Source organism: Mercenaria mercenaria, chromosome 10 (genome assembly GCF_021730395.1).
Source record: "Mercenaria mercenaria strain notata chromosome 10, MADL_Memer_1, whole genome shotgun sequence".
Lineage (NCBI taxonomy): Eukaryota > Metazoa > Mollusca > Bivalvia > Venerida > Veneridae > Mercenaria > Mercenaria mercenaria.
In genome coordinates this window covers 30,407,047-30,430,481 of record NC_069370.1, presented here as the reverse complement: position 1 = coordinate 30,430,481, position 23,435 = coordinate 30,407,047, and the positions used below count along the sequence as shown (strand labels likewise).

The window sequence follows — 23,435 nt, the reverse complement described above, 5'->3', positions numbered from 1 at the left end:
AAGTGTTTTTGTCACAAAAACATGTCTCCCCCCTATGTATACCTTTAGCTCTGGTGGCATTTTGTGCAGCGAAGCGGTATGTGTCGGTGATATGCACAACTAGGCTTGGTTCTAATCACTCCTGTGAAGTTTCGTCAAAATGGGTCCAGCAGTTTTACCTGTGAAAGCCATGTAAGATTTTTCTATTTTTCACTCTGATGGCCATTTTGTGCAGTGAAGCAGAACATGCCAGCAATATGCACAACTAAGGTTGGTACTGATCACTCCTGTGAAGTTTAGTTGAAATCCAGCCAGCAGTTTGACCTATGAAAGCCGGACAAGATTTTTCTATCTTTAGCTCTGGTGGCCATTTTGTGCAGCAAAGCGGAATGTGTGGCAATATGCACAACAAGGCTTAGTACTGATTACTCCTGTGAAGTTTTGTTGAAATCCGGCCAGCAGTTTGACCTGTGAAAGTCGGACAAATGTTTTGTATTTTTAGCTCTTGTGGCCATTCTGTGCAGGAAAGTGAAACGTGTCGACAATATGCACAACTAGGCTTAAAAATTGGTACTAATCACTCCTGTAACAGTGAAGGTTTATCGAAATCCGACCAGCAGTTTAATTGACCTGTGAAAGCCTGACAAGCTTAATGTGGACGGACTGACAGACAGCGAAGGCAAAAAACAATATGTCTCCCCCATAGCTATATTCATACGAAACAAAACAATTATTTATAATAACTTTGGCAAACAAAACAAACTGGTTTACAGAAACAAATTTTCCTTAGTTTCTTTATGTTCCTAAATGGATAACATACAGAAATCTCAACATTTTATATGACAATATATTAGTGCATGTAGAAATCTCCTGGGTACACTTAAGTTAACTAGAGCTATCACTAAAGGTGATGAATGTACCCCCCGCATGCACTGACATAGTACATTGCAATCTGACGCACGCACACAAGATTGCATAATTATGTGGACTGTATGTATATAGACTGTATGTATACAGTATAGTAACAAAAAACAAAGTCCCATAACTATGCAGAATATTTATCTAAAAGAACGTAACATGCACCATGCACAACTATACTGGGTTTGGTACTGTCACTTGTGTGAAGTTTCATTAAATTGTGTGCAAGGGTTCGGAAGATTAGGCGTGCACAAGATTGCATATGTAGACTGTATGTACATAGTATGTTAACGAAAAACAAAGTCCCGTAACTCTGCAATTTTTTTTCTGAAAGAACCTAACATGCCCCATGCACAACTACTGTTGTTACTGATCACTTGTGTGAAGTTTCATTAAATTGTGTCAAGGGGATGAGGAGAGATGGTGCGCACAAGACTGTGTCTACGGACAGACAGACAGACGGACAGACAGACGGACGGACAGACAGACAACCTGAAACCAGTATACCCCCCCCTTACAACTTTGTTGTTCGGGGGGTACAATAAACTTAATAACCATCAAGTGCTAAGTAATAAATTTCTTACTACACCTTAATATTATATTTAACTTGTAATTTAGTTTAAATTCTGTTGATATATGAGACGATATACTGCAGTTCTCCATCTAAGATGCCCTACCTACAAAAACAAGAGGGCCATGAAGGCCCTAGATCGCTCACCTGACCTATTGACCTACTGACCTAAAGATGATCAAGATCAACATTCTGACCAAGTTTCATTAAGATATGGTCATAAATGTAACCTCTAAAGTGTTAACTAGCTTTTCCTTTGATTTGACCTGGTGACCTAGTTTTTGACCCCACGTGACCCAGATTCAAACTTGACCTAAAGATCATCAAGATTAACATTCTGATTAAGTTTCATGAAGATACAGTCATAAATGTGGCCACTATAGTATTAACAAGCTTTTCCTTTGATTTGACCTGGTGACCTAATTTTTGACCCCAGATGACCCAATATCAAACTCGTCCAGGATTTTATTCAGGGTAACATTCTGACCTTTCATTAAGATTGGGCCAAATTTGTGACCTCTAGAGTGTTAACAAGCTTTTCCTTTGATTTGACCTGGTGACCTAGTTTTTGACCCCAGATGACCCAATATCGAACTTGTCCAAGATTTTATTGAGGGTAACATTCTGACCAAGTTTCATTAAGATTGGGCCAAAATTGTGACCTCTAGAGTGTTAACAAGCTTTTCCTTTGATTTGACCTGGTGACCTAGGTTTTGACCCCAGATGACCCAATATCGTACTCGTCCAAGATTTTATTGAGGGTAACATTCTGACCAAGTTTCATTAAGATTAGGTCAAAATTGTGACCTCTAGTGTTAACAGTAAAATTGTTGACGACGGACGGACGGACGTTCCTACATATGGATACTTATGTGGCTACTCTTTTGTTCTCTCTATTGTTCTTTTAGCCACGTAAGAGAAAAATAGCCACATAAAAGCCTTACGGAATGAATGACATGAAAGAAAAAGTACAGTTACCTATTGTTCCTAGGTAGCCACCTAAGTATGCAAATGTGAGCTTGGACGAACGAATGGACGGACGACGACGGACACAGGGCGATCACAAAAGCTAGCCTTGAGCACTTCATGCTCAGGTGAGCTAAAAACTAACTTTTCACCAAACAAAAAACAAGAGGACCATGATGGTCCTGAATCGCTCACTTCTTCCCACATGACCCAGTTTTGAGTATGACGTCGTTTTTTCTATTATTTGACATAGTGACCTAGTTTTTGAGCTCATGTGACCCAGTTTTGAACTTGACCTAGATATTATCAAGATAAAAATTCTGACCAATTTTCATGAAGATCCATTGAAAAATATGGTCTCTAGAGAGGTCACAAGGTTTTTCTATTATTTGACCTATTGACCTAATTTTCGAAGGTATGTGACCCTCTTTTGAACTTGACCTAGATATCATCAAGGTGAACATTCTCACTAATTTTCATGAAGATCTCATGAAAAATATGGCCTCTAGAGAGGTCACAAGGTTTTTCTATTTTTATACCTACTGGCCTAGTTTTTGACCGCAGTTTCGAAACTGACCTAGATATCATCAAGGTGAACATTCAGATCAATTTTCATGAAGAGCCATTGAAACATATGGCCTCTAGAGAGGTCAAAAGATTTTAATAATTTTAGACCTACTGACCTAGTTTTTGACCGCAGTTGACCCAGTTTCAAATTTTACCTAGATATCATCAAGATGAACATTCAGACCAACTTTCATACAGATCCCATGAAAAGTATGGCCTCTAGAGAGGTCACAAGGTTTTTTTATTATTTGACCTACTGACCTAGTTTTTGATGGCACATGACCCAGTTTCAAAACTGACCTAGATATCACCAAGGTGAACATTCTGACCAATTTTTATGGAGATCCATTCACAAGTATGGCCTCTAGAGAGGTCACAAGGTTTTTCTATTTTTAGACCTACTGACCTAATTTTTGACCGCACATGACCCTGTTTCAAACTTGACCTAGATATCATCAAGATGAACATTCGGACCAATTTTCATACAGATCCCATGAAAAATATGGTCTTTAGAGAGGTCACAAGGTTTTTCTATTATTTGACCTACTGACCTAGTTTTTGATGGCACGTGACCCACTTTTGAACCTGACCTAGATATCATCAAGATGAACATTCAGACCAACTTTCATACAGATTCCATGAAAAATATGGCCTCTAGAGAGGTCACAAGGTTTTTCTATTATTTGACCTACTGACCTAGTTTTTGTAGGCACGTGACCCACTTTCGAACTTGACCTAGATATCATCAAGATGAACATTCTGACCAGTTTTCATGAAGATCTCATGAAATATATGGCCTCTAGTGATGTCACAGGGTTTTTCTATTTTTAGACCTACTGACCTAGTTTTTGACCGCACGTGACCCAGTTTCGAACTTGATCTAGATATCATCAAGATGAACATTCAGACCAACTTTCATACAGATCCCATGTAAAATATGGCCTTTAGAGAGGTCACAAGGTTTTTCTATTATTTGACCTACTGACCTAGTTTTTGACAACACGTGATCTTGTGAAATATATGGCCTCTAGAGAGGTCACAAGGTTTTTCTATTTTAAGACCTACTGACCTAGTTTTTGATGGCACATGACCCAGTTTCGAACTTGACCTAGATATCATCAAGGTGAACATTCTGACCAATTTTCATGAAGATCTTGTGAAATATATGGCCTCTAGAGAGGTCACAAGGTTTTTCTATTTTTAGACCTACTGACCTAGTTTTTGACCGCACATGACCCAGTTTCGAACTTGACCTAGATATCATCAAGGTGAACATTCTGACCAATTTTCATGAAGATCTTGTGAAATATATGGCCTCTAGAGAGGTCACAAGGTTTTTCTAGTTTTAGACCTACTGACCTAGTTTTTGACGGCACGTGACCCAGTTTCGAACTTGACCTAGATATCATCAGGACATTCTGACCAATTTTTATAAAGATCCCATGAAAAATGTGACCTCTAGAGTGGTCACAAGCAAAAGTTTACGGACGGACGGACGCACGGACGACGGACACCGCGCGATCACAAAAGCTCACCTTGTCACTTTGTGACAGGTGAGCTTAAAATCTTGAAATTATGCGAAACAGCGAATAATAATGTTTCAAGTCTTCCATTATACCTGCTTAAATAATAAATATGCTTTAAAGTTGCAATTTTATAGGCAGGTTCATATTTTCACATGATTTTTTTTTTCACCAATCATGTTTAGACATTCAATTCAAAGATCTAATTGGACAAAGGATTTGTTTACCAAAGATTTCAAGATTAATAATGCAAAACTACGATACGCCCAGTAGTAGGTTTGGCATGTTAAATGCCATCATTGTACAAGGAAATCTGGTATATACTTGCACACATACTTTCATAAAATTTACCTACAAAAAATTGAAATACTTCTCCCTATCTGACACATAGTTAGGCTGTGACACACTGAAAAGAGCTGCTCAGAGCTGGTACGCAATGCAATAAGGAAGCAAAAATTATGAGATTTCATGCACAAGACCTTTATGCTTAAATATTCTAAATTCATACTCTTTATTCCTCCTTTTTCTCTGCTCTTAATATACATTTAATGGAACGCGTACTTAGACAGTTCAGGATTAAACCAGCATACAGATGAACATACTATAGTGGCCACCTGTATTAAGCTGTCTTGCCTAATAAGCTGCCCGTCAGCTACCTTCACAAGCTTGCATTTTGTTCTTATTTCAACTTGTCTTAAGCAGCCACCTGTCTTCAGCAGCCAGACTGTGCTGCTCCCTTGACTGCTAAATACAGGGTGATCTGTGACTACAAAAGTGCACCCATTGCCAGAAATAACTTTAGCATAACCTGTAAACAACAGCTCTATCTCTTTCAATGGCTCTATCTCTTTTTTAAGTCAAGTTCAACAAAGAGCAGTGTTTATTACTGGAACTAAATGAAAAACTTATCTAATGGCTCTTCCATACATAGGCAGAGTTGGTGTATACAGGCCACGTACAGGGATTAATAATTAGTAAATCTTGGATACATATTTAGTCCTACAAGATACATATATACCATAAAGTGCATGCTAGAACAAGTTACAGGCCAAGGTACATGCATACATATATCTAACTCCTCTACCACTGTCTGAAAGTATCAGTCAAACTTAAGACATTTCAACAATCGTTTGATTCCCATTTATGTATACAGTATTCATGCCATTAATGATTAAAGATTAAAAATATTAAAAGTGAAGTTTCAGACAATCAGGCAAAAGATGTATGGAACAAAATAAAACAAGAGCTGTCTGATGACAGCGCGCTCGACTATTCGAAGAATTGATTGAAGAATGGGGTCAAAATATTTCCACGGATATTCAGACAAAAGAAATAAATAGATTAGACAAACACTGTTCCTGTATTACTTTGATTTCGATAAGTCTTGCACTAAATGGCAATATATGAGCCAATTTCAAAGTCCAAAAAGGGCCATAATTCAGTCAAAATACAGTTATGTACTCTTGCCTACAGATGGAAATCATAATGATAAACAAGTGTTCAAAGTTTAAAAGCCATAATTTAATTATGTCAAATAGTTTTGACAAAACATGGACTTGTATGAAAACAGAACCAATTTCAAAGTCCAAAAAGGGCCATAATTCAGCCAAAATAGATGACAGAGTTATGTTCTCTTTCCTACAGATAGAGACTATTATACTAAACAAGTGATAAAAGTTTCAAAGCCATATGTCAAACACTACAAAAAAATATGAACTGGTACGAAAAACTTAACCAAGATTTCTAAGTCAAAAGGGGCCATAATTCAGCCAAAATCCTTGATGGAGTTATGTACTCTTGCCTATAACTGGACATGGTGATGGTAAACAGGTGTTGAAAGTTTCAAAGCTTTACCTCAAAAGACTTTGTCAAAATATGAACTGGTACGAAATATTAACCCAGATTTCTAAGTCAAAAAGGGCCATAATTCAGCCAAAATCCTTGATGGAGTTATGTGCTCTTGCCTATAACTGGACATGGTGATTGTAAACAAGTGTTGAAAGTTTCAAAGCTTTATCTCAAAAGACTTTGTCAAAATATGAACTGGTACGAAAAACTTAACCATGATTTTTAAGTCAAAAGGGGCAATAATTCAGCCAAAATCCTTGATGGAGTTATGTGCTCTTGCCTATAACTGGCCATGATGATGGTAAACAAGTGTTGAAAGTTTCAAAACTTTATCTCAAAAGACTTTGTCAAAATGTGGACTGGTACGAAAAACTTAACCCAAGGTGTGACGCCGACGCCGTGGTGAGTAGGATAGCTCTACTTATTCTTCGAATAGTCGAGCTAAAAAATTACAATAAGCTGTTGTATTTGGTTCACTTTAAACTTTGCTAGAAATAATGATGTCTGTCCCACCTGACATTATTATCTAATTAAACATAAAAACATGTTTTAATTTAACAGATAAATTTCTAAACTGGTATTGTGAAAGACAGACAGAAAAAAAATGCATCCATTAAATTTGACTGACACAATATTTCATTCTGAAATACAAAACAAGCGTGCAAGATTATATATGTATCACTCACACAGGATCATCATGGACTGGGCTGAGGGTTTCCGCAATTAAAGGAGCTGCTCTGAAAGGTACAGACAGAGTAAATATATAGTGTTAGCAAAAGGTAAAATCACATATTAGTATGATTGATTCTTGGAGACAATTACAGTATATAATAGCTGAAATCAACAACAAAAAATTGTTAAATGAAAACTCAGAAAAAAAAGTCCAGGGTTTCCAAACATAAAACTGACTTGACTAGTCCCATACTGCTACCTTGCCATTGGCCAATTTCATATAAAAAGTAAAGAGAAGTGTTTGTTTATTATTGTGTCACCCCTACTGAAAGGGCCAGCCAATTTGGTTTATGAGACACCTACATGCATTGCACAGCATTACTTCCCGATTCCTATTTTTTAATGCCAGGCACCAGGAAGGTAGGCAATCGGTATATAACCATTATTTAACTAGCTGGCCGCTCACCAACTGGTCTCTCTTCAGTAACAAAACCCACCACTGACAGAGCTCGAACCTTCGACCTCCAGACTGTGGGGCAGAATATTCATTAGGCCACCACAGCTCATATATGTGCTCAGAGACAATGTTGCAGATTTGAATAAAATTTTACACCAATACTGCTCTTTCAGCTAATACTAAGTTCTCTGTCATAAACAAAGCTGTGGTACACTAAATTATTATTTACCAGATTTTTATAGCACTCTTTTCATCTATAAAATAAACGTTCAAAAGCGCTGTACAAACTACATATCACAGAATGATATGGACATACAATACAACACAAAAAAATGAATCAACAATAAAAGGTATTTAGCCTGAATCAGGTTTTACTCTACATTTTAATTGTCCTAGATATTATCAAAGAACAATTAACAATAGGAAATAATTTCCATTGCAAAGCTTGTTTTCCAGTGCAAAGTGAGTTTCAATAGATCTTGAAGAAAAAGTGTGTTTTCAATGATCGTTTGAAAGCATCCAAGCATTTAGCGTCTCTAATGGTAGCCGGAAGAGCATTCCATAACTTCGGTGCTGCTGATGAAAAACTACGATCACCGTACCTCACAGTTTTGCTTTTTGGAACAACTAGTTGTTTTTAGTTGTTCTTAGATCTCATTTCTAGCTGGCTGATAGACTTCTAGTAAGTCTTTAACATAGACCGGTGATTGGTCATGCAATGCTTTGTATGTGTGAACTAGAATCTTAAAGTCCACTCTATGAGTAACTGGTATCCAATGCAGTTCTTTTAATACCAGCGTAATGTGATCATAACGCGATATTCTCGTTATAATTTGAGCTGCAGTGTTCTGAAGACTCTGAAGTCTATTCAGCAAGACCTTCGGAATACCATACATTGCAATAATCAAGGCGTGAAGTGACGAGTGATTTTACTAGAGATTTTGTAGCATCTGTATTAAGATATTTCCTGATGTGGCCTATTTGACGTAGCTGTCCGTACCCTGATCTACAAACTGAGTTTATATGTTTTTCCATGCTCATTTTGGAGTCTAGAAAAGCACTAAGATTCCTTACACATTTAGATGGTTTAATGTTCTCTTCTCCAATTTTCTAAACACTGGGATCTTATATTCTATGGAGACTATAGTTTTTGTGGCTTTTGTGAAACAATTCATTGATGAGTAAAATTTCTATTCATTTTATGTTCAAGAGGAAATTTTTATCCAAAAATTCATATCCCCAAGAAATAGCTAAAAACATGAAACTGATGCCCATAAAGTTAAATGATTTCACAGAAGTGTAATTTCCAGTTTTCAAATCTTAAACTTATTCCCATCAGTTGAAGGTGTACAACATGCTGATTCCAAAGTCCCAGCTGCATTCTAAGCCATACTATTGCGCTAAAAGTTAGACTAAGGTCATTCAATGTTCACCCTTCCTAAATACAAATAAGAGGAAGAGTCAGCATATTCACTCTGATTCATTCTGCCATACCGAATAAAGAAAATTAGGATTTGGCTTTAATTTATACAAATTTATTTGATGCTGACAATCCCTTTTAGATTTTATGAACTCTCGTCTGCTGAATCATTGTACACAGAGAACTAAAGCATTGGAAACCTGTGAATTTATATTGATAAAACACAATAATTTGATTGTATCAAGTAACCTCGTATTCAAATTAGTGTTTAAATTATTTTTTGTCCATTGGCATTGCAGTTCTTTTCAAATTTTGGGGAAATTTATTTTAGTAAATCAGCATTAACTTGCAGTCGTTTATTAATCAGGTTAGTCATGTGTATATAAGGGACATTAAAGGTGTGTTAATTAATGAATTTATTCGCTCCGACGTCATCCGGAAACAAAAAATAATTTCAAACACTAAGTAGGTTAGTGCGCCGCTCGTAGCTGATTTGAAACTTTGTAAATACACATTAATAAACACTAACCTATACTAAATCCAACAATGGATGCATGTTTATGATAAAATAAATTTACCATTTTTTGTAGGTATAAAATGTATTATCACTTTGAATTTTATGACTTTTTTCGTGATAATGATACCGACAATTAAACACTGGTTGTTAATAAAACCAAATTATCATGTTTTCACTATACAGTGTACTTTATTGTGCATTATTATTTACTAATTTTCTAGTGTAAGTTTCAACACAGTTACATTTTGTATATATAAAAGACACTCTCATGACATCAGAAATTTAATCTCAGTGAGTGCCTGTTTGTTGTGGCCTGTTTGTTGTTTGTTCCACACAAATTATCTTGACAACTTTCCAACATGAAACAGAGGTAGGGAATGAATTTCATTTTCGTGACATAGAAAAAATCTGCTTAATGCATATTATGCATTATATGAAAAACATTTACTAATTGCATAATAAAACAATCATGGAAATCATTTTGCCAACTGATGAATTTAACTCATAGCTACTACAGTAGAATACAAATTAAACTAGAAAATGCTTTTGTAAAAAAGCGCATGTCTCCCCCAATGCAAAGTCCTATAGGCAAGAAGTCAATAGGGGTCAGGAGCAAAAATCAAAGAGACACTGATGGTTGGCTGCAATAGGGATCATCTACTTGGCATGTCCAGTCATCCCGCTAAATTTCAACACTCTTGGCCTAGTGGTTCTCCAGTCACTGTTCAGGCTCCTGTGACCTTGACCTTTGATCAAGTGACCTCAAAATAAATAGGGGTCATCTACTCTGCATGTCCAATCATCCTATTAAGTTTCAACATTGTAGGTCAATTGGTTCTCAAGTTATTTCCAAAAAATGATTTTACATCCTATGAAGTTTCAACATTCTGGGTCAAGTGGTTCTCAAGTTATTGATCAGAACTGGTTATCAATGTTCAGGCCCCTGTGACCTTGACCTTTAACGGAGTGGCCCCAAAAACAATAGGGGTCATTTACCCTGCATGAACAATCATCCTATGAAGTTTCAACATTCTGGGTCGAGAGGTTCTCAAGTTATTGATTGGAAATGGTTTTCCATGTTCAGGCCCCTGTGGCCTTGACCTTTAACAGAGTGACCCTATAATCGTTAGGGGTCATCTACTCTGCATGACCAATCATCCTATGAAGTTTCATCATTCTGGGTCAAGTGGTTCTCAAGTTACTGACCCGAAATGGTTTTCCATGTTCAGGCCCCTGTGACCTTGACCTTTCACAGAGTGACCCCATAATCGTTAGGGGTCATCTACTCTGCATGACCAATCATCCTATTAAGTTTCAACATTCTGGGTCAAGTGGTTCTCAAGTTATTGACCGGAAATGGTTTTCAATGTTCAGGCCCCTGTGACCTTGACCTTTAATGGAGTGACCCCAAAATCGATAGGGGTCATCTACTTTGCATGTACAATCATCCTAAGAAGTTTCAACATTCTGAGTCAAGTGGTTCTCTAGTTATTGATCAGAAATGGTTTTCAATGTTCAGGCCCCTGTGACCTTGACCTTTGATGGAGTGACCCCAAAATCAATAGGGGTCAATTACTCTTTATGACCAATCATCCTATGAAGTTTCAACATTCTGGGTCAAGTGGTTCTCTAGTTACTGATCGGAAATGGTTTTCAATGTTCAGGCCCCTGTGACCTTGACCTTTGACGGAGTGACCCCAAAATCAATAGGGGTCATCTACTCTTCATGACCAATCATCCTATGAAGTTTCAACATTCTGGGTCAAGTGGTTCTCTAGTTATTGATCAGAAATGGTTTTCAATGTTCAGGCCCCTGTGACCTTGACCTTTGACGGAGTGACCCCAAAAACAATAGGGGTCGTCTACTCCAGAAGCCCTTCAACCCTATGAAGTTTGAAGGTTATAGGTCAAATGGTTCTCCAGTTATTGCTCGGAAATGAAGTGTGACGGACGGACGGACGGACAGGGCAAAAACAATATGTCTCCTGGGGGAGACATAAATATACTGTACTTACATGTATTTACTTGAATACTTTCTAGAACAATCCATATTCAAATTTCCATAAGATTTAAACACAAAATATGACGAAAGATATATAAAGGATTCTATTTTTTTAATTATCACATTTTTTGTCATAAACTTCCATAAAAATTGTTATGACAGTTTGAAGGCGTGTTAATTTAAGTTTTGTTGTTGTTTTTCTGCTTACATTTTTTGTAAACAAGAGCATCGCCTTGCGGGTGCTGACGCTCATCTGATTTTTTTTGTATAATAGAAATATTGTCCTACCCATGATTTTCTAAGTCTAAAAAGGGCCATCATTCTTGCAAAAAGCAGGAAAGAGTTATGTTTCTTGATGTACAGTGTCCACTTATGATGGTGAAAAACTGTTGCAAGTTTTAAAGCAATAGCTTTGATAGTTTATGAGAAAAGTTGCCTTAAACATAATACTCAACCAAGAAAATGATTTTTTAAGTCCAAAAGGGGCAATAATTATTGCAAAAAGCAGGATGGAGTTATGTTGCTTGCTGTACAGGGTCAGCTTATGATGGTGAACAAGTGTTGCAAGTTTCAAAGCAATAGCTTTGATAGTTTAAGAGAAAAAGTTGACCTAAACATAAAACTTAACCAAAATATCTGATATTTTCTAAGTCCAAAAGGGGCCATAAATCTTGCAAAAAGCAGGATGGAGTTATGTTTCTTGCTGTACAGGGTCAGCTTATGATGGTGAACAAGTGTTGCAAGGTTTAAAGCAATAGCTTTGATAGTTTAGGATAAAAGCTGACCTAAACATAAAACTTAACCAAGAAAACTGATTTTCTAAGTCCAAAAGGGGCAATAATTCTTGCAAAAAGCAAGATGAAGTTATGTTTCTTGATGTACAGGGTCTGCTTATGATGGTGAACAAGTATTCCAAGTTTCAAAGCAATAGCTTTGATAGTTTAGGAGAAAAGTTGACCTAAACATAAAACTTAACCAAGAAATCTGATATTTTCTAAGTACAAAAGGGGCCATAAATCTTGCAAAAAGCAAGATGCAGTTATGTTTCTTGCTATACAGGGTCAGCTTATGATGGTGAACAAGTATTCCAAGTTTCAAAGCAATAGCTTTGATAGTTTAGGAGAAAAGCTGACCTAAACATAAAACTTAACCAGGCAACGCCGACGCAGACGCCGACAACCGCTCAAGTGATGACAATAACTCATCATTTTTTTTCAAAAAATCAGATGAGCTAAAAAACAACTGTAAGGCTATGTATGGTTAGGAAAATACAAAAGCAATCTGATGATAAAAAAGCCAATGTACAATGTCATTCCTGTGAACTAATTGCAAATCTACTATATTAATCATTGATTTTTGGTTCAATACGGCAGAATAGCAAACTTAGCAGTTTTTCCATAATTTTCATTAGCACTTAAACAAAATCCTGAGTCTTGGCTCTTGGCTCTCAAATAACAGATAATGAAATCACACGTAAAAAAAAAAGAAATTCAACGAATCACAAATTTGCTGTATGTGATTACTATAAAATATCCATAAATATAATACTGTAAAGATGTACATTAAAATAAACAATATTTTTTGCGCCTTTTTAACAGCTGGAGTATTAATATAAATTGCAAATCTTTTACGGAGAAATATTCTTGGATGAAATTCAGCTAAGGTAGGGGCTGAACCAGGCCTGATTATAAGGACAATTATTTGCCAAAGAGGCTTCAGAGTGGCAACTGGAAAGTCATTTTTTAAATTCATATATAATTATAATCATGCCTGTGTTACACCAATTCCAGAATATACTGAAAATTTGTTGATGCCATAAAAACAGGTTTAATAATTTTTTGCTTACTTACAATGTACCACCAGCAAGCAAACATGCTTTAGTGTCTTTGTGACCCTATTCCCCTCTCAAACAGTTTGTATCCCCCTCAAATTTCAGAAAAATCCTAGTTTTCATTAACATATTCCTACCAAAACTCTTTCTAAATCTATGTTACCATGTAAACCATTGAGAACAATGTGCTTTTTGAGTCATTTTCTTTTCTAATGAAATACTTTAATAACAAGAGCTGTCTGTTGACAGCGCGCTCGACTATTTGAAGCATTGATAGAAGTATAGGGTCAAAATATTACCTGAGATTTTCAGACAAAAGAAAAGGAACAGATAAGACAATTTAAACAATGTACCTGCATTTATGAATTTCGGTAAGTTCTGCACTATAATGCAATGTGTGACCATGTTGGTAAGCAAATGTTCAAAGTGTCAAAGCCATATATCAAACAGTTGATAGACAAAACATCGATTGGTATGCGAAACCTAACTAATTTCTATGTCCAGAAAAGGGCCATAACCGAGCTCAAGTCCTTGTCCTAGGTAAGTAGACTATGAAGGTAAACAAGTGGTTCAAAGTTTCAAAGCCATATGCCAAACAGGTTAGGCATGATATAGATTGGTACGAAAAACTTCACTGATTTACAAGTCCAAAAAAGGGTCATAATTTAGCCAAAACAGTTGACAGAGTTCTGTACTGTTGCCTACAGATGGGAATCATGGTGATAAACAAGTGTTAAAAGTTTCAAAGTCACATATCAAATAGCTTTGACAAAACGCTGACTTGTACACAAATTGTACCAATTTCCAAGTCCAAAAGGAGCCATAATTCTGCCAAAATAGTTGACATAGTTATGTACTCTTGCCTACAGATAGAAACTGTTATAATAAACAAGTGATAAAAGTTTCAAAGCCATATGTCAAACACTTAACACAAAATGTGAACTGGTACGAAAAACTTAACCAAGATTTCTATGTCGAAAGGGGCCATAATTCAGCCAAAATCCTTGATAGAGTTATGTACTCTTGCCTACAAGTGGACATGGTGATGGTAAACAAGTGTTGAAAGTTTCAAAGTTTTATCTCAAAAGACTTTGTCAAAAAGTGGACTGGTACAAAAAACTTAACCAAGGTGTGACGCCGATGCCGTGGTGAGTAGGATAGCTCTACTTATTCTTCGAATAGTCGAGCTAAAAATGTCATTGTCACTAAAACATGATTTATTTGCTTTTTAGTCACTATTATCATCTTCCAACAGGCCCTGCTACCATTGCCTGAAAATGAATTTTCAAAACCAAAAACATGCCCCCTGGTGTATGCCCAAAGATGTTATTTGAGGTTTTAAGTTTAAAGGTGAAGATCATATGAAGGTCAAGCACATCAATATACAGGTCAGACTGTATGCATGTCTTACCTCAAGATTTGTTGAATGTGACTATGATCTAAACTGGGTCATTCATTGGGCTGTATGACCATAAAATGTTGCATATTAGGTTTTAAGTTTGAAGGTGAAGATCATGAGGTTCAAGGTCATCTACATATAGGTCAGTTTGTAGGTCTTGCCACAAGAACTGCTGAGTGTGAGTATAAACTAAATCTGGTCATTAATGTAGCCTGTAGCCAAAACAATAAAATTTGGTTCACATGGATGAAACAACAGGGCCATGAAGGCCCTGTATTGCTCACCTGACCTATTGACCTAAAGATCATCAAGATTAACATTCTGACTAAGTTTCATGAAGATACAGTCATAAATGTGGCCTCTAGAGTGTTAACAATCTTTTCCTTTGATATGACCTAGTGACCTAGTTTTTGACCCCACCTGACCCAGATTTAAACTTGACCTAAAGATTATTCTGACCAAGTTTCATTAAGATATGGTCATATATGTAGCCTCTAAAGTGTTAACTAGCTTTTCCTTTGGTTTCACCTGGTGACCTAGTTTTTGACCCGACAGGACCCAGATTCGAATTTATCCTAAAGATCATCAAGTTTAACATTCTGACCAAGTTTCAGGAAGATAAAGTCATAAATATGGCCTCTAGAGTGTTAACAAGCTTTTCCTTTGATTTGACCTGGTGACCTAGTTTTTGATCCTACATGACCCAGATTCAAACTGGACCTTAAGATCATCAACATTAACATTCTGACCAAGTTTGATGAAGATATAGTCATAAATGCGGCCTCTACAGTGTTAACAAGCTTTTCCTTTGATTTGACCTGGTGACCTAGTTTTTGACCCCAGATTACCCAATATCGAACTTGTCCAAGACTTTATTGAGGATAACATTCTGATCAAGTTTCGTTAAGATAGGGCCAAAATTGTGACCTCTAGAGTGTTAACAAGCTTTTCCTTTGATTTGACCTGGTGACCTAGTTTTTGATCCTACATGACCCAGATTCAAACTGGACCTTAAGATCATCAACATTAACATTCTGACCAAGTTTGATGAAGATATAGTCATAAATGCGGCCTCTACAGTGTTAACAAGCTTTTCCTTTGATTTGACCTGGTGACCTAGTTTTTGACCCCAGATTACCCAATATCGAACTTGTCCAAGACTTTATTGAGGATAACATTCTGATCAAGTTTCGTTAGGATAGGGCCAAAATTGTGACCTCTAGAGTGTTAACAAGCTTTTCCTTTGATTTGACCTGGTGACCTAGTTTTTGATCCTACATGACCCAGATTCAAACTGGACCTTAAGATCATCAACATTAACATTCTGACCAAGTTTGATGAAGATATAGTCATAAATGCGGCCTCTACAGTGTTAACAAGCTTTTCCTTTGATTTGACCTGGTGACCTAGTTTTTGACCCCAGATTACCCAATATCGAACTTGTCCAAGACTTTATTGAGGATAACATTCTGATCAAGTTTCGTTAGGATAGGGCCAAAATTGTGACCTCTAGAGTGTTAACAAGCTTTTCCTTTGATTTGACCTGGTGACCTAGTTTTTGAACCCACATGACCCAGTTTTGAAATTGGCATAGGAATCATCAAGATAAACATTCTGACCAAGTTTCATGAAGATAGGGTCATAAATGTGGCCTCTAGAGTGTTCAAAAGCTTTTCCTTTGATTTGACCTGGTGACCAAGTTTTAGACCCCACATGACCCAGTCTCGAACTTGGCCTACAGATCATCAGGATAAACATTTTGTGCAAGTTTGTATCAAATCAATAAATGAAACCTCTGTATGACTGAAATGGCAAAAACATAAAATTTTGCCACTTTCAGTGACAGTAACTCTTGAACCCCTGATGGAATCTAGCCGGCTTTCAAAAGGAACCTAGAACTCTGATCTTACTGTGATTTAAGTTACGTGTAAGTGTGGTTAAAATCGAATGTAAAATGTCACTTCTATCGTGTTCACAAGGTAAAAATTAACATATTTTGGCTCTTTCAGGGGTCAATCAGGGGCTGTATCTACAGAATTGATGATTGGATCTGATGGATTTATCATGGAATCCAAAATCTATTGTTGTTAAAGATATTTTACAAGTTTGTATCAAATCAAACCATCAACGAAGTCTCTATATGGCTGCAAAAGCAAAAATAGCAAATTTTGGTCCTTTAAGGGGCCATAACTCTGGAACCCATGATGGGATCTGGCCAGTTTTCAGAGGGAACCGATATATTCTGCTAACACAAGTTGTGTGCAAATCAAATAAAAAATGACTGCAAAATATGGTTCTCTATCATGTCCAATAGAAATTTAGGACGGATGACGATGGATGAACACAAAAGCTCACAACAGGTTGACAGATAAAAAACAAGATAGAAAATATGTCTGAAGTATCCATGTCTGCTTGTGATTCTCTCTCTCTCTGTTACTATCTCTTTAGTTCAAAGCAGTATAATAACTAGAATTGTGTCCATATGACATGGATACCCCCACATACTGTGCCATCCTCTAAGTAGCAACGTTTTTAGTAAAGACCATCTTAAAACATGAAGGATGTCCTACTAAAAAATTGAAACAAATTGAATTGAGATAAAGATGTGCATCTGAACAACTCTGATTCCACTCCTTCAGAAAGTGCACAACAAATTTCTTCAATATGGCCTATTTTGTGTGAATTAAGGAAAAGCCATAGGCTCATAACTGTGGTAAATATAATCACAGAAAAAGTTCCTTTCTTTAAGGTTATCTGTATATCAAGCTTGTTCTTCTGTGTAAGTTTGAAGCAAATCAGGCCCAATAACGTGGAAAGAGATGGACACACAAGATTAAACGATATTCACACGGACAGAAGCAACGCTATATGCCCCCCCCACACACACATAAATGTGGAAGCATAAAAAGATATGTTCAATGATATATATAGTTCAAAATGAGTTACCAAAATAACTCTCACCCTGGTCTGACTTCACCGATTTCTATTACGTGTTCCAGCATCTAGAGCTTTCAGCACAATAGAAAGAGAGAATCTAAAAGTCTTAGTCTTAGCACAGCAAACAAACATTTTTCCTAACGATGACCTAATAAAATTTCCACTTCATACCTTGTGCTTAACTGTCGTTCAAAGTACTGACTGTCCTCCCTCTGCTCTATTGGATAGCTCGCCTGTTTGTACGGTGCCGATATCTCCTTCCTTCCCTGAAGCGTTCGCTGGTAGTACGTGTCAGCGAGACTTTTAAACGTATCATCAGCATCAGTCGGTGTATGTTTTGGAAACTTCAGAGAATGAGGTTCAAATGATTTTGATGAAGAGGACTCTGTAAAATATAAAGCTTGAGTTTGCAAACCAACAAGTACCATTTAATTAGAATAGCATGTCAGACAGCAAATCAATATAAGCTTTTTTCATTTTCTGATATCCTTGATAAAACAGGGCTGCCATTCTGATCTGTCTGCAAATAAAAGCGTAAACATTTTCTTTGCAACTATGTGAAACACCAAAGTGTCAAACAATTCTTGAGGTCTCCGGCTGTTGCCATTATATTTTCTATGTATAGATAACTCCAGCATTTTGTTCATCCTATTGAGACCTTGAGTGCTCGATGTCTTAAGGATGTACAAGCGTTGTTTTTTTTAGGATATCTGCCATTTTGAAAAATGTCTCTTTGAATATTGCTTTCTAGCAGAAGTTTTGCCAAAAAGTAATGCTAAATAATTAAAATACGGCCAATAATGTACCATTTTATTTTAACCAAACAGATTCTACTTTTCACGAAAAAAACATTTCACCCTTATTTTTGGCTGGCATTTGCCTAAACTTGATGTAAGATTTACAATGGGGTAGGGGTAGGTAATTTCAAATATCTATCACTCTTGCTGACACACAGATATGGTGGCAGAAAATGTGAAATGGAAATATAGTATACTGATGAAACAATGAAAAGCCTCATTGAAAGTTGGCGTTATTTTCGTTACATAGTGTAAGTTTGTTGGACAATGTCAGAAATGTAGAGCTACATGTACCCTGACCAACAAACACAGCCACATGAAACTCCTACAATTTTATTCAGCCCATTGTTAAATTCATGTACCTGCTCATGATTTTCTCGCGCAGCCCGTGTGTGTCACCCATGTGGTTTTATTGAGCAAATTTTACGCAAGTACACAGAGCTAGTCAACATACGATCATAATAGAGGTTTTCTTACAATTAATCAGTTTCTGATAATGGCAAGGCTAAATTTCAAAGCGAGGCAAAATGTGGGCGAACTCAAGAACAAGTCGCTAGACTTTTAACGTCTCTCGTTTGACAATACTGCGTCATGTTCAACATGTCAGAGACAAGGGAATGCTTGTCGACAGGCCTCCTTTGGGTAGACAGCGTTTAATGTCAGTACAATTACATACATCTGCGCCATTTGCGTGACAGATTTTTGACCACTGAAACCACGTCATGTTTAGTGGCAGGTAAATGTGGTAGACCTATAAGTCGACATACCGTGAGAAATCAGCTCATGCTGCAGAGTACGGGAATTTATCTGCCGTGTCTAGTTTTTATGCTACGTTAGGTCACCAATGTCTTATTTGGGCCTGCAACCATCGTGGTCAGTGTTAGCAGAACATAGTGTTCAGTGATGAGTCAGGTTTCAACTTGTGGACATATCTGGCATATCTAAAGATAACATCGTGAACACTATGCTAACAATTGTGCTCTGCAGCACGACAAGGCACGACCTTGCACGTGTCTCCCGGAACTTTTTACAGACAAGCATCATTGATGTTTTGTCTTGGCCAGCGTGCTCATCGGACTGAAGCATAATGTGACCATGTAAGCTTGTCTAACCATGAATGATGAAATGTTGTCTAATTAACCATCAATAATTTCTTTTAAATAATCAGATTGTAACTGGAATTGCTCTTTTCTAATTTTGAATCACAGTTAAGAAAATATTGCACATTGAGTTTTGAATAAGGCGTTTCTTTTTCTCGTGATATATAATTTTTCATACCATGGCATGCATACGCAAAAAAAAAATTATAAAACAAAAACACATTATTATTATACATGCGCAAAGACCGGTCATTAATACAAACCACTACTACTGGTACTTGGGTCACCAACTTGTCCATTGGTTTCAGCACTCATTACTTTGTTCGCGTGTACTGAAATTGTATTAGAAACGCAAGGTACTTTTCCAGACTTATTTTGTCTATTTTGTCAGCTGAATGTAAACATATGCGGTGCGTTTGATTGAAAAATATGTTGTTCCTTGGTGTAATCGAGTACTTGTGTCAAGGTCATTTAAGATTACGCATTGGCGTAGCAGTGATCTCAAAGTATTTGGGGAGTGGGGAGGGGGTGGGGCAGTTGGGCTAGTTTAACTATATTTTCTCTGATTTTTTACCAGCCATCCCCTCCAAAAAATATAATGACATCACATCAAATCCTTACATTTTTAGAAATGCTCTCTAAAATTGGAATTTTCTCATTAGCTATCTAGATAGATCTATTGTACATAATTTTTGAGAAAAATAACAGTTTTGGGTCAAAAGTTGCATATAGCATAGGCCTATACTGTCCTCCCCAAATCGGGGGCGGACCCTGACCCCCGGAACTGTGACGGTAACCAAAATTATGACAGAAGCTCTTGACAGTAGACCTTATAGGGCTTGTTTTGTCTGTTTAAACTTTGATGATTTATACAACTGTAGGCCTACGTAAAAGAGTGGCCAAAATACAAGTGACATTTAGGCCTACAGACGTAAACAATCAGGTTGACGGTAGGCCTACAACTGAAAAACTGTCATGTCTCAAAATTACAGCTGTTAATATTTTTGAATGGTCCTGCCACACAGACATGATAAAATTATTGAACGACTTTGGTTTACTTTATAAAATATGCCAAATACTCTAGGATATATGAACATTGACTTCAAAATAATCTTGAAGTCTACTCGCATTCTCAAAAGATACCAACATCTGAATAATTTGAAAGAAATGATGACAGTCCAAGGATTCAAGCTTTTAGCATCTTTTATGCCTACCTGGCTGTGCGGCATTTTCAGTTCCATCCAACCCATGTGATCACTTTTGATACTATTCCATACACACAGCATCCAGTACTAATCCCCATTCTCTTGTATCTTGAAAAAGCGAGGACCATCTGTAGGCTTGGTCCCTAATAGCCGATTGTTTAATTACATGCATACACTCAACAAACCGTCTAATGCAACAGTTTCTCAAACATTTTATGTTAATAAGGCTACGTTTCTGAAATATGGCACACGTTCAAACAGGTAATTGTTTTGTTTGAAGAGATTTTAAAAGAATTAATCTAGGTTACCTAATGATTTACTCACAAAAATACAACCATGCCTCGTTTTAAAAGGACACAAAAGTACTAAAACGTAATAAATTTTTAATCTTTAAGTTTTAATTTAGCGCGAAAATAAATGATAAAATCCTAACAGCACTTTTTGGACAGGAAAATCAGACTTATTCAGCACTTTTATAAGAAAAGTAAATTTTCATACATTTGTGCCAATTTATATATACATATGTATATACGTCAAGCCTTTTTTTCCTGAAAAACCACCAGCATTTGTCAAACAATAGATATAACCATGGTTTCTGGAGCGAATACAATGTATATCTTTACCTACAAGCCTCCTTGGAATATTCTCCACTTAATCTGCAGACCATCTTTTTGTACCATTTTTGAGCTATGAAACTCAAGTGAGCGATACATGATCACTATTGGCCTTTTGTTACGTGTATTAAACGTATGCCATAGATTATATTTTAAAAGAACATCTTTGAATTACTGTCGGTTCGAATCCTTGGAGTCTAGAACTCCTTAAGTCATCCGAGTGGCTAGCTGAAGGTTGGTGTTAAGCCAGATGTACATTATTGCCTCATATAATGTTTCTTAGGGGGGATGTGGTCATCAGAAGCCAGATGTACATTCTTTCCTCATATAATGTTTGTTAGGGGGGATGTGGTCATCAGAAGCCGGAAAGATAGACAAGAAGTGAGTAATTAATGGGTCTTAAGTCTCATTACTACAATATCTTTAATAAGATTGTCCACTCTGTGGTCTCAACAACGGTCGTTCATAGTATAGTAAATGCATTTTTATAATCCGCAAATATTTTTCTGAAACAAGTCTACCACTGCATTTTTACTATATTTTTTTATCCCACACGAAGTTTCTTTTTATGTTCAAGATGTTTCTTTCTGAAGGACATAGACGGCAGCTTACGTAGTGCGCTTTTGCACGTAGTCCGTGTTCAGTTCACCGGAGATAACTCCTGAGGCTATTCAAATTTTGTATAATTATGTCTCTTTTCTTCTAAAAACACTGAATATAATCAGAGCCAAGACTGACTGACTATTTAAGTTCAATAAGGGTCCTTCCGCCCTTTCGGGCACAGTATAGCTTTCGCTATGTAGAGTATAGACCCCCGGCATGTCACCAGGCATGCCGTTAAAGATGCTTTTTGAAGCCAAAATGGTGAAAATTTACCTCTACGCAATTTCCGTAGAGTATATGCCAAAGATAAGTAATTTTGAAGCCAAAAGTGGGTCACTGTCGCGGCCAATGAAACCTAAATGACAGCTTCCCCATGGTAGCCAATAGACAATATGAGAAGGTAGGGTGTGGCAAGGGTCGCCCTTAAAAGGGCGGTTGATGCCGCAGGTGCAGGCTGGTCTCCCGTAGTGCTGATGTCCCTCCCCGCTTGCCCCTCACGTTGAGCGTGAAGTTTGAGCAGCTCGGGGTCTTCTCCGCATGCCGTCAGTGGATCCGTCGATGTACTGGCAGGTCTTCTATCTGGTCTACACGACTGTGCCACTCAGAAGTGTCCAGCGAAGATCTGCCGCAGCGTTCTGTTGTTCATTGCCGTCTATCACCATGCAGGGGTTCCATCATTACCACCCGAGTTGAATGGAGCCGGGTGGTCGAAGCCTTTTTGTTGATAAACAACCGAAATTGAGTAGGATGGCTCCCCCGTGTAGAGTTGTTGGAAGTCTGCATGGCCCATCCTCGTCGTCCCGTCCTTTGCAGGGCCACTTCCTCCGGATTAGAGAAATGATTTAAAAAGATTATCTAGTCGGTAGCCGGACTATTTTGCACGTAGCGTCCCAGTTTTTCCTTAATATATATATATATATATATATATATATATATATATATATATATATATATATATATATATATATATATATTTGACTGTTCAATGAAGATTATGTTGTCATATTACAGTTATTTCATGATCCATGATTTCCAATAATTATTACCGTAAAGGAAGACGAGATTGTTTTTTGTCCATACAAATCAGATAAGCACGAACGCGAATTACTCAGTCCACGAATTTCAGAGAAAGTCTATATTTAGATCTGGAATGATCATTGTGCCATTTGTTATTACTTATAGCTTTCCGGAGAAACTGTGCATGGAAATGAGATTGAAAGAAGAGTTCAATAAATGTCTGATTATTCCAAAAACATACGTCTTTGTTCATTTTAGGTAGTTGTAATTGATGTACAGTGATAAGACGTATATAAACAGATAAATTCTAATATAGCGTGAATCAGTTTTACTTACATGCTATGAAATATAACGACCAATTATTAAAAAAATCTTTACTGGTTAAGAACCAGTTGAACAACAACATTAATGTTATTCGGTAAAAATAAAAATAGTTTTCACGTGTAAAAGTGATGTTACATCTATAAAATATAAAGTTTGACATTGAATTTT

General features: G+C 36.8%; 1 protein-coding gene across 1 annotated transcript in view; it reads right to left on the bottom strand.

Annotated features, from left to right (window-relative positions):
• Nucleotides 1-19,936, bottom strand: part of LOC123559535 (AMP deaminase 2-like) — a 130,537-nt gene extending 110,601 nt beyond the window's left edge. The window contains 3 exon segments of the mRNA XM_053552600.1: nt 7,059-7,109; nt 17,779-17,992; nt 19,768-19,936. Of these exon segments, the coding sequence (XP_053408575.1) occupies nt 7,059-7,109; nt 17,779-17,992; nt 19,768-19,819 (317 nt within the window). The 5' untranslated portion in view covers nt 19,820-19,936.
• Between the last annotated feature and the right edge of the window lie 3,499 nt (nt 19,937-23,435).